Here is a 17,322-nt window from a genome sequence, read left to right as displayed (position 1 = left end):
CTGCTCCGCTGGGAGCTCCCGAGGCGTGTCCCGCTGCCGGACAGCGCAGAGGCTGTTAGCAGAGCTCAGCAGCCGGGCTCCGCTGCCTCTCGGAGGGAGCTCCCAGCTCTTGGCAGCTGATGTGCTACAGGAGTTCAGGGTGCTACCCCCTCACCATGAGGAGCCTGTGAGACAGGCATGTGCAATGATGTTTGGATGGAGCAGAGGACAGGGGATTAAGAAACTGTTCGCTTTCCTTAGAGCAGGCAGGAAAACGTCTGCTTCCCACTGATTAAAACAACGAAATGGCCTTTCCCTTGTATGAAGCTGTGTACTGACCTGCGTGTGTAGAAGTAAAGGAAAAGGAATGGTGTCACCGGGTCCAGTTCTTTGTCTATGGTCTAACAGAGGGGTTTGGGCACTTTACAGTGAACACAGTACACAGCAAAGGTCTCGTTGGACATGGTAAATACAACCATGTGCAGAAATGCTTAGAAATGCCAGGCACAGCAAATGAAACCAGACCGCCTGGAGCTCTGCTTCTGAGAGAGCAGTTCTTGACCTTTATTGGAATGTGCAGATGCTATTGGAAACTGATGCGTGTAACTTAGCAAAACCCAAACAGCTCTTCTGATTACATGCTTCCTCCTTAATTAAAAAACAATAATTCCAGAGGTGAAGCACAAGTCAGAAACACCAAAGGACTTACTCATTACTGCATATTCACAAAAGTAATGTACACGATGAACATCAAAAGCAACTGGAAGAAGAAATGGAATCCTTTCATTGGAAAATACTGTACTAGATGTGTGTGCAAAACTGGTTCACTGGGACTTAGCTGGGTGTGCAACATCTGTAGGGACCGGGCTCGGAAAGTCTTAATGGTGTCTTTGAATTTAAGTGTGCAGGTAGGAATTGTTTCTACACTTACAGCTGATGATTTCCTTCAATTATTTTCTTCAGTCTGCATAACCAGGGCTATAGCAGGTTACCAAAGAGCACTTAATCAAACACATTACTAACATTTAATATTAAAGATGATTTAAAGCTTGATTTGAGTTAGAAGATTTCTACAGTCGTTGGTTTCTAGCTCATATGTCACAGTATTGGCTAAACAACATTTCATTTATATGCAACTGCTTTACCCATAGCCATTTAACAGGTAGTTGTGTGTGGAGCTCAGGGTATTTCACATAAGGACTAGATACTGGGTTGCAGGAAGAAAGATTTCACAGATCTTCTTTCCTAGGAGGAAAAAAGATATCAGCAATTTGATTTGGGGCTGAGAAAAGGATGTTAGAAAAATAAATACATGTGGAATGTGTCAGAAACACACATGACAGAAAATCCAGAGGAAAAAGGCATTTTTTCCCCCCTCTTATAGATATTTGCCTTTTCTTGTAGAGTTGCAGCTCTGCTTTTGCCACACTGTCAGGTACCTCAGTCTCTTATGCAAACTGACTGTAGAATGTATTGTGATTTGGAAATGGATGCCACTCGCTTTTCCCAGCTGTGGAATGGCTACACAAGGTATGGAGAATCATACTGAGATCCAGACTACAAATCATAACTAGCAAAGGAAGTGAATCTTGTCATTATGAGGCCTTAAAGAAGTCTTGCATGGTCTGAGGGCATCTGTCTCATCAATAACTGTGTATCAGCTGCAGGGAATTCTGAATGCAAAGCATGGAGGAGCTGTGCTGAGCCTGCTCTAAGATATGTTTAAAATGCAGACATTTAGAAAAGATTATTAGGTAAATTGACACAGCATTTCACTGGGACTTGCTTAAGCAAAGCTCACACTGAAGTTTATTACAATCTGTCTACATTCTGCAGCCCACCTCAGCCTCTCTGCTGAAAATGCTGAAGTGATTTCTTTCATCTGCTTAAAAATGGTGAATCTGACCTCAGCAGAATACCCACAGCCAGTGTTCAATGCTGCAATTGTCTGCACCTGCATTGTTAATGTTGAATCCTTTTCATGTGCCTTCTGAGACTCTCTGTGCGTTCAGGTCATGCTTTACCTGCTGAGATGACCTACAAAGGAGCAATGCCCCAATCTGGTTCCTCCTCAGAAGACTGGGGAGACACTGCAGTGGTTTGTCAGTAGGTCTCACATGTATTGTGGCTCTGGCCACTGCAAGAGCCAGCTGTGGGAGTTGGGGGCCACCATAACTGTGCATCCCAGAGCCCCTTGGCTTTCCCCACAGGAGTGTGATGCCACCTGAAACCACACTGTCTTTCCTGGACATTGCCTCAGAGGTTAGAGAATATGAAGGATTCTTTTCCCCTGCCTCTCTGACTGGTTCTTCCTTCCCCATCTGGAGATTTCTTAGGCACAGAGAGTGGCCTCTCTGAGCCCTTTCTACAGAAATGGTGAGAAGCCCTTGGGAAGGATCTTGCTGTGCATGTTTCTACGAGTGAGACTGCTGACTGCTAACACTCTTAGCTGGAGGTTTCAAGTCCTGGTGATGATCCTAACTTTGCACCCCTTAATCATAAAAAATAATACAGAGCATAGTTGTAAACACCACTGGAAATCAAGCCCATGATGAATTGTGGTGATTCCAGTTCCTTTGTGGTTAACAAACACAGTGACATGAGCTCTGATGCCAAGGCTCTGGACTGTGGCTGTGAAGCAATTCTCTTCTAAAGGAAGATTTCCCATCACATTGCCTCATGCTAGATGTTATTTCAAGATCAAGATCTTAACAGTTAAATAATTCAAAGCTTTTAATATCATCATCATTATCATCACTGTGCCTTGCAGGCTGGAGCACTGAGCATTTGCTTTCCTTTTCCATGATGCTCAGGTTGATCAGTGATTTCTGAGAGCACAGGTTTGTGTGCACCACCTGCTGCAACTGCAGGCACCTGTGATGAATTCTCTAGGAAAAGAGAAGGAATTAACTTACTGCTTAAAAATTCTGCTTGTATAGTTGTAGTGCTCTTCCAGCTATGTACTCAATGAATTCAGGACTCTTTGGGTCCAAGTTGGGAGGAACTGTAATGGTGAAAGTAGGTGAAGTCAGAACATTCACATCTACCACGGTTTCATTTTTGCTGGAGGAATCCCCAGGTACCACCTAGAAGAGAACAAATCAGTAGGCACTGCAATCCCCTGCATGCTTTCAGTTTGGTTTACCCCTGCTTTGCCTTCTGTCCTTAACCATAGAACCTAGAATGGCTCAGGTTGGAAGGGACCTCAGAGCTCATGTGCTCCAACCTTCCAGCCTTGGGCAGGAACACTTCTCAACTAGATGTCATTGCCTTACCCAGCCTGGCCTTAAACACCTCCAGGGAGGAGGCATCCACAAACTCCCTGGGCAGCCTATTCCAGAGTCTCACCACCCTCCTACTGAAGAACTTCATCAACCCAAATCTGAGCTCTTCCTCAGCTTCAAACCATTCCCCTTTGTCCTGTCTCTAGACACCCTCATGAAAGGTTTCTCTGCAGCCTTCCTGTGGGATCCCTTCAGGCACTGGAAGGAAGAGGGGAAAACATAGGGGGAGATTAAATAGAAGTCTGTTTTAGATTGTCCTCTTTCTTCTGAAGAATGGTTTTCTATGAAGTTCTTGTAGTGGTGGTAGTGCAGTGGATTCCTGAGTAGGACTGGAGAATAGGATTTGTCCCTCACTCAGGATTTCTCCTGGATATGTTCTTGTGTCTGAGATACAGTCAATCATCATGTGTTTATGGGAACAGTGAGAGATGCTCTAAAAGATATGGAGCTTCTCCTGCAATTGTCTGCATAACCTTTGCCTCCTTTGAGCTGTGGAGGTGCAAACAGAGACAAACAGCTCGTGTGCAGTGACCTAGTGAGGATGCGTACTGAGTGGTGCAGTGAAGGTGGGCTGGGGCTGGTCAAAGCGAGTGTCAGTGTACTGTCACCTGCCAGGGATTCAGGTTAGCCAGTCTGTTGAGGAATGGCTTGAATCTCAGGGACATGGCTCTATGGAACAGCTGTTTGAACAAAGTGTGTAGGCTGGACTCCATCTTGTTGTTTACTGCTCACAGTTGGCTGGTGTGCTGATGCAGCAAGGTCACCATAGCTTTGTGGCTTTGCTTGCAGCTGTGTTAGAAGATAACAGCATGTGAAACAAAGTATATGTGAAACAAAGAACTAGTGAGAAAGGAGCTTGTGAAGTTGCGTGTAGACCTAACCGCAAGGAGGCTGGATGTTATACTGTAACCCTGGACTAAGAGCCAATGGAACAATGACATTTGTGCATATTTAGCTGAGATGCTTTATAAGCCGTGTGTTTGAACAATAAAGTTGGAGCTTGCTTATCAATCATATTGATTGCTGCGGGCCCTCCCTCGCCGTCTTTCCAACACCTGTCAGCCAAAAGGATTTAAGGAAGAGAGTTGCTAATCCCTGGAGCTGCAGCTCACAGAGGGGTTATCAAGCGTGCTTGAGTTCAGGATGAGTAGGAACTCGGTGTTGTAAACCCGAAAGAGCACAGGTGGGCAAACAGCCACAGTGCCCAAGGGGATGACTGCAAGCAAAGCACAGGTCAGAGGGAGCACTGTGCAATAGCAATTCTTACCTTAACTATATTGAAAATGTTTTCTGGTCCAATGGTCATGTTGGATAACTCAGACACCCACCCAAACCTTTCCTTCATTTTGTTCAACAAGTAGGAAGTGTCTTCTGTGTGGCGCTGAACCACCTGGAGGATCTGCTCATACTGCTCCCCCGAGACATTGACCAGCTTAAAGGCTTCATCAAGCTTGATGTGCAGCTCAGGAACGTTTGGACAGTCTGTTGGACAAGACAGATAGCATCAAGCTTATAGGAAAGCAGGGGCTTGCACCTCAGCTTTTTATTGAAGTCTAGAAATCTGTAACAGAGGCTAGCAAGGGGGCAGGGCTGGAATTAGTGCTTAAACAATGCTTAATAATAATAATAATAATAATTATTATTAGCTTGTTTTGGTAGATTTAGTTTAGACTCCTAATGACTCAATGGCTCCATTATCCCATTTGCTGTAGTCCAATGCTTTTCCAAGTACTTTAAGATTTGTATCACATTCCATGGTGAGAGAGCTTCTGTTACTGCTAAATAAGCACTGGTAGTTTTTATCTATAGCAACTCCATATTCTCCCTGGCCATTAGCTTCTTTTAGCTTCTGTTAATTGCTCAAATTCCATTGTCAGGCCTTCCCAAATATGTGGACCACAAGGCAAGGACTGGAGGAGCAAAGTCAGTCTAGGCTGGAGATAAGGAAAAGTGTCTTTGCTGCAGGAGTGGTCAGGAATTGTCAGAAGCTGCCCAGGGAGATGGTGAAGTCCCCATCCCTGGAGGTGTTCCAGAAAGGTGTGGCCATGGCACCTGGTGACATGGCTTAGTGGCCACAGTGGTGTTGGGTGGATGGTTGGACTGGATGATCTTGGAGGGCTTTCCCAACCCAAACAATTCCAGGATTCTGTGACTGAATTTCTTTGCAGGTGCTGAGGAAGGCTGCATGCCAGAGCTTTGCCATCTGTTTGCATACTGGCAAGCAGCCCCCTTTGGCCCAGGAGTCTGAGCTTCCCACTTTCTACTCAGAGCCCCTGCAGCCAGGCGGGATCAGCTGCTGCCTGCCTGATGCTTCTCTGCAGGATGGCAGCTCTGACAGTGAGTGTGTTGTCAGCCAGCGTGGAACTCCCCTTTGGGCGTCCAGCAGCGTTAGCAGCTGGGTTACACTGACCCTCTGCGGAGGCAGTGAGGAAGGACAATGCAAACTCTCTGGAATAAAGAAGAGGGGTTTTGTCCTCAGCTACAGGAACACCTCACTGACAGAAGCTGAATTCCACGCTACAGGAACAGGAGAAAATGACAGCCTCAAAATCTCCAAAGCAGGGCTCAAGGCATCCAAGAAAAGCACCGAGTCAGAACGCAGCAGTTTACCATGCAGAAGATTGTCTTGGCATGTCTGGCATCTCTCATGGAACTGTGGGCACCCAGGGGAGCTCTCCCCAAGCTCCCTGCACAGAGGTCTCCTGCGCCTTGGTGCAGGTTTGGAGAACATGCCCCTCCTGTCAGCATCTGCAATGAAGCATTTCAGACTGCACTGAGCTTAAGGTCTTGGTAAACATTCTTTTGTAACCTTCTCTGTTTGCTAGAATGTAATGTCTTGCCCTTGGACTATCTGGCATAAAGCCACATCCTACTCCCTCAAAAAAAAAAAAAGCTGTATGTTTGTATATAATATATAAGAAACATAAACCAGCCTCCTGGCCTGGATCAGCAATGGTGTGGCCAGCAGGTGCAGGGCAGGGATTGTGCCACTGTACTGGGCACTGGTAAGGCCACATCTCAAATACAGGGGTCAGCTTTGGGCCCCTCACTACAAGGACATTGAGAGGCTGGAGCAGGTCCAGAGAAGGGCAACCAAGCTGGGGAAGGGTCTGGAGAGCAGAGCTGGGGAGGAGCAGCTGAGGGAGCTGGGGGTGTTGAGTGCGGAGAAGAGGAGGCTGAGGGAGACCTCATTGCTCTCTACAGCTCCCACCCAGGTGGGGGATGGGTTCTGCTCCCTAGTCTCAGGTGATGGAGAGGAAATGGCCTAAAATTGTGCCAGGGGAGGCTTAGGTTGGAGATGAGGAAAAATGTCTTTGCTGCCAGAGTGGTCAGGGCTTGGCAGAGGCTGCCCAGGGAGGTGGTGGAGTCCCCATGCCTGGAGGTGTTCCAGAGAGCTGTGGCCATGGCACTTGGGACAGGGTTTGGTGGCTCTGGTAGTGTTGGGTTGATGGTTGGACGCAATGATCTTAGAGGACTTTTCCAAGCCAAACAGTTCTATTCTTCTGTGATTAAAAATTAGAAGTCAGGAGGAAACACACATCATGGTTGCTTTCAGGGAGCTCCTGGCACTGTGCTCTATCCCCTTACAAAGGCTCAGCAGCACATTCCCTACTGACAGCCAAAACATTGCTGATACTATCACACATTCTGTCTACAACATGCCAGCTCTGGTAAGGGCTTTTGGACTCTTTGAAGTCAAGATGTTTCCTAATCATAGAGAGCTAGGGGAAAGCAGAGTGTGTTTCTGATGCATTTACAGACCAGCACCTCCTGGAGTGCTTTTCTGTTTGTTTCTATTGTTTTCTATTTGCACTAATAAGACACCAAGGATAGGGCTAATTTATATTCTACGAGTTGCAGGGTTCCTCCCCTGAGAGTTACCACCTGGAATCAGTGCTATGCCCAGAACTATTCTGATCACTGCAAAACCCAATGGCTGCTCTGTTTTTCATTGGCACACTGCACAGCAGCTGCCTGGTGCCATTTGGCAAGGACAGGGCTACACCTTGCCATGCCCCAGAGTGACCCCAGTTTCCAAGCATGGGAGAGATGTCAACCTGATGTGACACAAACATGCCAACAGGTGCTGAGGTCAGGCCTGCCAGCCAGCCTCATGAGCACCTCCTGAGGAACTCCTGCAAATGCTTTGAGAATTGCCATGAAAATTAGGCTGTGTGGGACCCTGAACAGCTCTGGAACATTTCTTTGGGGTTTCTAGGTGATTTGTGCCTTTTCCTTTAACCATGAAGCTGCCTTTGACCCAGGCCTAGAACCTCCAGAGCTTCCTGCAGTGCCTCACACTAAGAATCATTCACCATAGCTTAGCAGTCCCAAAGGGTTAGGTGCCATGGTGCTGGTTTGAGCTAACACTTGCCTTTGGCTTGTTCTGGCACGTCTCTTATGCTCTCTCTGTACTCATCAAGTACCTCGGTGATGGCCTCACTGACCCCTTCAAACACCATCTTGCTGAAGTCAAAGACAGTCTGGAAGAAGCCAGGGATCCCCCAGCCTTTCTGTGGGCCTTCCTTTCTGCTGAGGTGCTCAGGTAAAGCTGGCATGCTGACAGACTCATTCAAGTCCAGGTCAGACATGAAATATGTCTGAAATGATTGGTCGAATTCTTTTTGCATCTGCTTGAAGAAAATGAAGCTTCTGTCAAATACTGAGCCCATGTCCAGTAACAGTTGGCTAAATACACTTTCCATTTTCACTAGCTGGGTATCCTCCTTCTCAGGCTTTTCATGAAACTGGATGTCCTTTCCTTGATCCTCAGGAACAGTAAAGATGAGTGGAGGTATTTTCCTCCAAAAATCTTCAACCTGTGTATGAGAAGGAGACAGATCAGCTGTTGTTCATCTCTCAGGGAAGTGCCTCTGGTTTTTCTGTTCCAAACACCCACAGCAATAATGACCTCCTGATACCTGCAAGCACAGCATAACCCCCCAAGTAACTTAAGACACTCTACTCTAAGCAGTGAAAATACCTTCAGTCTAAACCATTAGTTCCAAATCAGATCTGGAGTAAAAGGGTTGCCAGTTGGCCTTTAATCTGTGGGGTCTCTAAGTGGCTATTGCCATTTGGGTTTCTTTCACAAGCAGTTTGGACTTTATCTTGGAAACACTTCTGTGGTACCTCTGTGCAGCATGGAGAGCAGAAGATGAATACATAGAATACATAGAATAAACCAGGTTGGAAGAGACCTTCAAGATCATCATGTCCAACCCATCAACCAATCCAACACCACCTAAACAACCATGGCACCAAGCACCCCATCAAGTCTCCTCCTGAAAACCTCCAGTGATGGCGACTCCACCACCTCCCCAGGCAGCCCATTCCAATGTGCAATCACTCTTTCTGTATAGAACTTTTTCCTAACATCCAGCCTGAACCTCCCCTGGCGCAGCCTGAGACTGTGTCCTCTTGTTCTGGTGCTGGCTGCCTGGGAGAAGAGACCAACATCCGTCTGTCTACAGCCTCCCTTCAGGTAGTTGTAGAGAGCAATAAGGTCACCCCTGAGTCTCCTCTTCTCCAGGCTAAGCAACCCCAGCTCCCTCAGCCTCTCCTCACAGGGCTGTGTTCCAAACCCCTCACCAACTTTGTTGCTCTTCTCTGGACTCGTTCCAGCAAGTCAACCTCCTTCCTAAACTGAGGGGCCCAGAACTGGACACAGGACGCGAGGTCCGGCCTGACCAGTGCAGTGTACAGGGGCAGAATGACCTCCCTGCTCCTGCTGGCCACACTGTTCCTGATGCAGGCCAGGATGCCATTAGCCCTCTTAGCTGCCTGGGCACACTGCAGGCTCATGTTCAGTCTACCATCAACCAGCACCCCCAGGTCCCTCTCAGCCTGACTGCTCTCACTGTGAGCTGCAGACACCCTGCCCTCACCAGTGGCCAAGTCCTCACATCCTTGTGCAAGCTGAAACCTATCAAAATCAATGAAACAGCAGCTCCAAGCCCCTGGTTTGATGATGAGAGGCTGCAAGTCAATTCTGCTTTACAGTCCCAGGGTCTCTGCTGCTGATTCCTTGCTCTGTGCTTTAATCCCTGCCTGCACCTGAGCAGACAGGGCTTGGTGGAGCCATGCTTCATGGCATCAGGAAACTGCTGGGGGTTAAGGAGCAGCCTGCCAAGCACACGCACAGATACACATAGGCTGCTTTCTTTTCTTTATAGCAGATCAGCTGCTCAGTCTGAGCAGCAATGCAGCTCAGAGGGGAGGCAGCACTGCAGGAGCAGCCTAAGCCAGCATTGCCCCTGCTGCCTGTGTGCCATCAGCCACAGCTACTGTCTGTGTCCTCTGTTTTTAAAACAGTTGAAGTCACAACACGTTTAAGTGCTTCAAAGGAACCATATAGCTCACTGAGGAAGCTACCCAGAGGCTCAGAGACAGTGCCATTGCAGCACAGAACTTGTACTGCAGTAGTTTCAGCTTGATCTCCACAGACTCTTGAAAATCCAACAGCCAAGAAGCCAGAGCCCAGGAGCAGCAAGCAGAATAGGAAGCCTCCCATGCTGCCATCTAAACTTCAAGCCCCATCACACTCTGCTCCAGCCAGCACTCTCCTTTGTGAAGCTGCCATGACTGCAGCCTGGCTGTAAGAGCAGCAGGTTCAACTCAACCATGGGTCAGCAATGTGCCCTTGTGGCCAAGAGAGCCAATGGGATCCTGAGGGGCATTCAGAGTGTGGCCAACAGATTGAGAGAGATTATCCTCCCCCTCTACTCTGCCCTGGTGAGACCTCACCTCAAATATTGCATTCAGTGCTGAGCTCCCCAGTTCAAGAGGGACAGGGATCTGCTGCAGAGAGTCCAAGGGTGGGTTACAAGGATGCTGAAGGGACTGCAGCACTGCCTGGGGAGGAGAGGCTGTTCAGTCTGGAGAGGAGAAGACTGAGAAGGGGCTTAATAAATGTTTTTAAATATCTGAGGGCTGGGGGTCAGGAGGGAGGGGACAGGCTCTGCTCAGCTGCACCCTGGGATAGGGCAAGGGGCAATGGATATAAACTCCAGCACAGGAGGTTCCACCTCAACATGAGGAGGAGCTTCTTCCCTGTGAGGGTCACAGAGCCCTGGAACAGGCTGCCCAGAGAGGTTGTGGAGTCTCTTCTGGAGACTTTCCAGACCCATCTGGATGTGTTCCTGTGTGACCTGTGCTGGATTCTGTGATCCTGCTCTGGCAGGGGGGTTAGACGACTTGATCCCTTGGAAGGTGCCTTCCAACCCCTAACATCCCATGAACCATGACAGGTGCCCGTGAGACTGGGATGCCCAAAGCATCACCACTGCTCTTACAGGTCTTATCTTCCACATTTCCCCCTGAAACTCTTAAGAATATTCAGGGAAGTTCCACATCTCTGCTCTGAAGCTGGGCTCTTGTGAAGCACAGCTTGCTGTCTTCTCAAGCTGTTGGCTGTTTCAGTGCTGGGGCTGTGGCAGCCAGGGAGCGCAGCTGCCGCAGCAGTCACAGCACTTCCCTCCATAAGCAGCACTTGCAGCCCCTGCACACAGCAGAGCTGGGATGGCTGTTTTCCTGAGCCTGGTAGGGATGATGTGGCAGCCAGGAAAGCAGAGCTGCTGCCTGCTAGGGTTAGGGCAATCTCCTCTGCTGACAGATTGCTCTCTTAAAAACCCAAATGCTCCTTTTAAAGCCATTTTGATACTTTGAGATGTGGAATGCAAAAAAATTAACTTAAATAATAATCTAAATGAATAATTAATTCCATTAAAGCAATTTAGCAAATAATTAAAATGGTTTCTTTCATTCATTAATTTAATGAAAATAATTGGAATTATTATATAAATTAACATTATCATCAAGGTAATTAACTTAAATAATTTAAATGATAAAAATAATGATGTGGTTTGTTAATGTAATTGATGCCATTAAAATAACTCAAGTAACTATTTGAACATTTTCTTTCATGAGTGTAACCAGCTAAAATAATTTAAGTATTTAATGTAAGCTACATAAATAATGTAGACACTACATACATATGTAACTATAAACATGTAGCAGAAACATACACTTTCTATAACTCAATTAATTGAAATGGCTAAAAACCCTAACTGTAAGCCAGACTGATGTTGTGCAAGTAGGTAATGGGGTTTTTTTGGCCATGTTACAAACTCATAGCTTTGCTGATTTTCAGGTGGACCACAAAGGGTCTGTGTGGAGGTGGTTGGGGCTCCATCCCTGGAGATATTCAAGGTGAGGCTCAACAGGGCTCTGGGCAGCCTGATCTCGTGGAGGGTGTCCCTGCAGAGGGTTTGGACTGGATGCCCTTTGGAGGTCCCTCCCAGCCCAGCCCATTCTCTGATCTCTGCCACAGAACTTCCCATTTGTAGTCCCTCCAAGCCAAGTGAATTTTGGTAAGCTGCTGGAGCTGACTGATCTGTTCAGCAACTGAGCTGTGCTCTCCCTGCAGCTGCTGGGTGAAGCCAAGAGGATTTCCCAGGTACAAAATGTCTTCCTACCTTCCTCCTAAAGGATGACAGCCCATGTTTGCAGGTAGTATAATATCTCATGCAGCTGCTTTCTAGACAAGATTCACATTCCTCCCACAGATTTTTCAAGGATGCTTGACATTGTCTTTCTTCTTCTTCCAGTCTTTCCTTTACTTCATCCATCAGTCGCAGGGCTTGCTAAGCAGGAGGAAAGGTCCAGGTGAGGACAACTCGTGTTCTAAATACTCATCCCAGTGCTGATCACTCATTTGGGCTATTTATAGCCCTTTTTTTAACTAGCCCCTACCCATTGGGGTAAGTTGTCTTCTCACCTGTGTTCACATATGGAGGGAATTGGAAACCTGCTCCTGATAGGATTTTCCTGATGTCTGTCTCAGGGAGCAGAGCTGACAGAAGCACACAGACAGCTGCAGTCTGCCTGGGGCTGTGAGCTTAGGAGCAAAGCAGGCAGCATTCTGTGCAAGAAACATTCAACCTGTTCAAGGTCTTGTGCTCAGCTCCTATCATTTTCTCGCCATATCATATCTGCAGTGTTCAGCTGTTCCACAAACAGCCCTTCTGTGCTGCTTTGCTCTATTCTGTAAGGGACTGGTGTTTCCTGAGGCCAGAAACTCTCTCTAATGCAGAAATGGGTAGCAATGCAGCATCTGCTGTTTGGGTTGATGCTGATGAGAGGGCTGTAGTGAGGGGGTTTCTGCCTGCTGCTGTGCAAGTGTGGAGCACTCCTGTCATACATTCTACAGTGCTGCTTCTGTCTACTCATTCTCCATGACAAGACTGAGCAGGCCAGAAGCAGCTGCTCAGGGTGAGTGCAGTCTTGTTTATATTCTTGCCAGGAAAGGGGAGACATCAACGGATCTCTTCAGGCTTGCTTACAGGGTTGGCCTAAGAGCAGTGGGATGCTGTGCTGCTGCAGGAGGCAGGCTACACCCACAGCCAGCCTGCTTCAGCTTGCATTGCAAACAACCCCAGCTCGACAACCACCCCAGGTGCACTTCAGTTACCTGTTTTTCTTCACTGCTCTTCTTCAAGGTCTTCATAAGATCTACATGCTTATCTTCGTTTTTCTCCATCATAATTTTCATCTGCTTGACACCAATCAAAGCTTTCTTTACCTCTTCATCTACATACTTCTCTCCAACTTCAGATAATACTGAAAAAAGCCAAACAGGGACCTCATCAGACCTAACAGTCACAAGCTGCCTATGCACCGATGGGGAAGAAGGAAACAACTCTTTGTTTCCCTGCCATTGCAGAGCCAAATCCTGAGACAGAGAATGCTAACTAGAACAGAATCCAGACAATAGCCATCAGATAAGGAGCTCGCCCTGAGCCTTTGGCAATGACCAGATGGGTGTCACTCAAGCTGTACACTGCTTGTCACTGAGCCTCAGAACAGCTGAGGGTAGAAGGCAGCTCTGGAGATCATTGAGTCCCAGTGCCCTGCTCAAAGCAGACTCAGTGAGAGCATGTTGGTCAGGAGCTCATCCTGAGTTTGGGATGTAGGGAAGCACAGAGGAGAAGAGATTGTAGGAAAGAACAGGGGGCACAGGTTGTAGGAAGCACAGGGGGCACAGACTGTAGGGAGCACAGGGGGCACAGGCTGTAGGGAGAATGGAGGAGGAGACTGTAGGGAGCACAGGCTGTAGGGAGCACACAGCAACACAGACTGTAGGGAGCACTGGGGGCACAGGCTGTAGGGAGCACACAGCAGCACAGGCTGTAGGGGGCACAGGATGTAGGGAGCACACAGCAGCACAGGCTGTAGGGAGCACACAGCAGCACAGGCTGTAGGGAGCACAGGGGGCACAGGCTGTAGGGAGCACAGGGGGCACAGGCTGTAGGGAGCACAGCAGCACAGGCTGTAGGCAGCACACAGCAGCACAGGCTGTAGGGAGAACAGGGGGCACAGGCTGTAGGGAGCACAGGGGGCACAGGCTGTAGGCAGCACACAGCAGCACAGGCTGTAGGAAGCACAGGGGGCACAGGCTGTAGGGAGCACACAGCAGCACAGGCTGTAGGGAGCACAGGGGGCACAGGCTGTAGGGAGCACAGGGGGCACAGGCTGTAGGGAGCACACAGCAGCACAGGCTGTAGGGAGCACAGGGGGCACAGGCTGTAGGCAGCACACAGCAGCACAGGCTGTAGGGAGCACAGGGGGCACAGGCTGTAGGCAGCACACAGCAGCACAGGCTGTAGGGAGCACAGGGGGCACAGGCTATAGGAAGCACACAGCAGCACAGGCTGTAGGGAGCACAGGGGGCACAGGCTATAGGAAGCACACAGCAGCACAGGCTGTAGGGAGCACAGGGGGCACAGGCTGTAAGGAGCACACAGCAGCACAGGCTGTAGGAAGCACAGGGGGCACAGGCTGTAGGGAGCACACAGCAGCACAGGCTGTAGGGAGCACACAGCAGCACAGGCTGTAGGAAGCACAGGGGGCACAGGCTGTAGGGAGCACACAGCAGCACAGGCTGTAGGGAGCACAGGGGGCACAGGCTGTAGGGAGCACAGGGGGCACAGGCTGTAGGAAGCACTGGGGGCACAGGCTGTAAGGAGCACACAGCAGCACAGGCTGTAGGGAGCACAGGGGGCACAGGCTGTAGGGAGCACAGGGGGCACAGGCTATAGGAAGCACACAGCAGCACAGGCTGTAGGGAGCACAGGGGGCACAGGCTGTAGGCAGCACACAGCAGCACAGGCTGTAGGGAGCACACAGCAGCACAGGCTGTAGGGAGCACAGGGGGCACAGGCTGTAGGGAGCACACAGCAGCACAGGCTGTAGGGAGCACAGGGGGCACAGGCTGTAGGGAGCACAGGAGGCACAGGCTGTAGGGAGCACAGGGGGCACAGGCTGTAGGGAGCACACAGCAGCACAGGCTGTAGGGAGCCAAACCTACTCTTGAGCTTCTCCCGCAGAGCTGCCTCCTCCTGCCAGGTGGGTGCACAGCGGTGCCCGCTCAGCCAGAGCACACACACTGCAAACATCCAAGAGCACCTCATCTTCTTGCTGTGAAGGAAGCATGTTGATAGGCACATGTGAGCATCTGCAGTGCCTAGGTGGGATGGTTACAAAGAGCTATACAAGTTCCCATTCATTTGGTCTCTATGGCTCCTGGGTTCTAAGCCATGCAGCCAAGTGCTGCTGCTAGCGACAGCACACGAGCAAGAGGCTTGCCTCGTTGTTTATTCAGACTGGATGAACTCCACTGGGTTTGCACAGTGGTGTAACAGGATCAGACATCCATAGGTATGGAGCCAAAAGCTTATGCAGCTCTGGCTATCCCTTTCCTGCCTTGTGAAAGACCAATTCCTGAGCAGTCTGTCCCCAGCTCATGCTAGACATGCATCGATGCTAGAAGTCATTGCCCCATCGATAAGGACGGTGTCTAGAATGTTGTTTTCCCCCTTGTCTCCAGTCCTACAATTCCTTCCACAGTCCCACAGGATAATACATATTATAGCAGGTGCAATAATAGGAGTGCCAGGAAATCAGCTACCAAGCCATTTTTGAAAGCCAGCTCATCAGCAATTGAAAGAAATGTCTACAAAGGAAGGGCAATGCCTCTGCTTTATGCTCCTCCCATGAGCAGCCAGAGAGGAGAGGTTTATTTCTCAGAACTCGTGCAAGTACACTCTAGCTCTCATCTGACTAACTGAACAGAGTATTTAAGCACCTTCTTGTGAGCCAGCTTCACATCCTTGGAGATGCAGTTATCAGCTGCAAGTGCAGATGCAGATGCAGCCTGGTTTTCCTTCTCTATTTGCTTGCATGTTGTACCTTTATACAGTTCTTGCAAAAGACCAATTAGCTTTGCACAGAAATACAACCCCAGCAGCAAAGAAAGCTAAGAACCCCCCAGCGTATTTACCATGAGTACTGAAACACCTCCTCTGCAGCAGGACAGGGCTGGGCTGTGTTCTGATCTGATTGCTGGGAGTGGCAGGGATGTGATGAGAAGGTTCTTAATCCTATTACTGAGGGTTTTGTCACTGGGCTGGAGGGGTTTGCCTGCCTGGATCTCGAGGCTCTTCTCCGCGGGCAAAGCCACTAGAGGGAGCGTGGGGCACAATTGCCCAATTCCATCTGATGCGGCTCTGCTGGGCTGCTGCCCTTGGGCACCTTTCATCTCACAAGCTCCTTCATTGTCTTGCTTTTTACCCTAGGAGATATCTGCAGCTTATGTGCTTAGTGAAATAGGCTAAAATTAGCTCCCAGCATTTAATCTCTTCAGTGCAGTTTTAGTTTGCTATAAAAACCCCTGGCTTGCATAACGGCCTCCTTTGAATAGCTCCTGGAGACAGAAATCCTGAGCAAAACAGGTGCAGGCTGGCATAGGAGTGGAGCCTGAAATGAAACAAGCAACCCTTGGTGTTTTCCACATCATTATAGTTGCTGGTGTTTGGGGGTGGGAGGTGTGCCCACATAATGGTTGTCTTCAGTTAATCCATGTGTGTGAGACACCTGGGGTCTGCCCTGCATGGCATGTGTGGTCCTTTGACATGAATGCTAGCAGGTGCTTGGCAGAAAATATGGACAAGTGGTGTTTGACAGAACACATCCCAGCTTGTGGTGCTCAGCAATGATAGCCAGAGAGGACACCAGGAGAGCAGGTGCCTGTAGCTCATGCTCTGTGACAGCAGTTTTGAAACACTCATTCTCTTTTCTTTACTTCACAGACTGCATTGGGGGGGAGGAAAGAGCCCTGGGGGGAGGGGGGGGTTGGGTGTACCCCCAGGTGGGGATGGGATGTTCTTGGGTATGTTCTGAGATCTCTCTCTTTATCATGGTGCTTGTGGTTCTCTGTAAAACTTTCATTGTTGTTCTTTATTGTTTTCCTATTTAACCTTTCCATCACTTTTGCAATTCGTTTGTCTGAGTCATTATTTCTGCCTGTGGTGGGGAGGGGATCTGCTCTAACCCATTACAAAGGGTCCTACCCCTCTGCACTCAGTGGGGACCCCTCCAGCTACAGCAGGCTGCCCAGGGCCACATTGAGTCTGATCTTGAATGCCTCCAGAGACAGGGCCTCAACCTGGGATGTCCCTGAGCAACCTGTTCCAGTATTTCACCACCCTCATGGTGCAGAACTTCCTAGTTGCTGAAAGACAGCTGATGGCTGATGGTTGAGATCTAGCACGATTGATGCTGCTTAGGCAAGAGATGTATGGGGTTTATTTTTAAACACATTAGCAGGGGCAGTGGAGAACCTGTTAGCTCTAATGAGAGCTGCAAGTCCTCAATTTGCATTAAAAGCTAAGATAGCTCCACTTGTACTTTCTGAAAACGTTTGCTGGGAGGAGAATGTCTTTTGTGTTGAGTATGAACTGCTGGCTCATAGGAATGCTGCTAACTGCTTGGCCAGGAGTAACTACCCAGAGCTTCCAGGTTGTCTTTTGTGGCAGCACCGAGCAGCAGCCTTGCAGTCTGCTGCCAGCCTGTCTGCAGAGTTCTCCTGGGGCTGGGGCTGAACTCCAAAGGGCAGTGCCTCTGGGCTTCGTGCTTGGCTCAGTGTGGAGCCCAGAGGAGGACAGGCTGCTGCAGACACTTGTGAAATGTCTCTCTGGCCTACCTTTGTCCTAACAAAGGT

At 49.1% G+C, this 17,322-nt stretch overlaps 1 protein-coding gene across 1 annotated transcript; it reads right to left on the bottom strand.

Moving 5' to 3' along the window:
* Positions 1–838: 838 nt before the first annotated feature.
* Positions 839–15,679, bottom strand: CLUL1 (clusterin like 1). The gene is made up of 9 exons (XM_054180210.1): positions 15,604–15,679; positions 14,632–14,741; positions 12,736–12,884; positions 11,741–11,908; positions 7,633–8,083; positions 5,874–6,011; positions 4,531–4,745; positions 2,895–3,065; positions 839–1,224 (listed from the first exon to the last, which is right to left on the bottom strand). Exons 2-8 carry the CDS (start codon positions 14,732–14,734, stop codon positions 2,898–2,900), a joined length of 1,392 nt encoding a protein of 463 aa, XP_054036185.1. The 5' UTR covers positions 14,735–14,741; positions 15,604–15,679; the 3' UTR covers positions 839–1,224; positions 2,895–2,897.
* Between the last annotated feature and the right edge of the window lie 1,643 nt (positions 15,680–17,322).

The sequence above is a fragment of the Dryobates pubescens genome, chromosome 3, assembly GCF_014839835.1.
Source record: "Dryobates pubescens isolate bDryPub1 chromosome 3, bDryPub1.pri, whole genome shotgun sequence".
Lineage (NCBI taxonomy): Eukaryota > Metazoa > Chordata > Aves > Piciformes > Picidae > Dryobates > Dryobates pubescens.
This window is presented reverse-complemented; position numbering and strand designations above follow the sequence as displayed.

Coding starts and splice junctions, on each gene's coding strand:
- CLUL1 (XM_054180210.1), bottom strand. CDS start 14,734: ATGAGGTGCTCTTGGATGTTTGCAGTGTGTGTGCTCTGGCTGAGCGGG. Junction 4,746..5,873: donor CCAAGACAATCTTCTGCATG/GTAAACTGCTGC, acceptor CTTGTCCAACAG/ACTGTCCAAACGTTCCTGAG. Junction 3,066..4,530: donor ACATTTTCAATATAGTTAAG/GTAAGAATTGCT, acceptor GTTCTCTTCTAG/GTGGTACCTGGGGATTCCTC.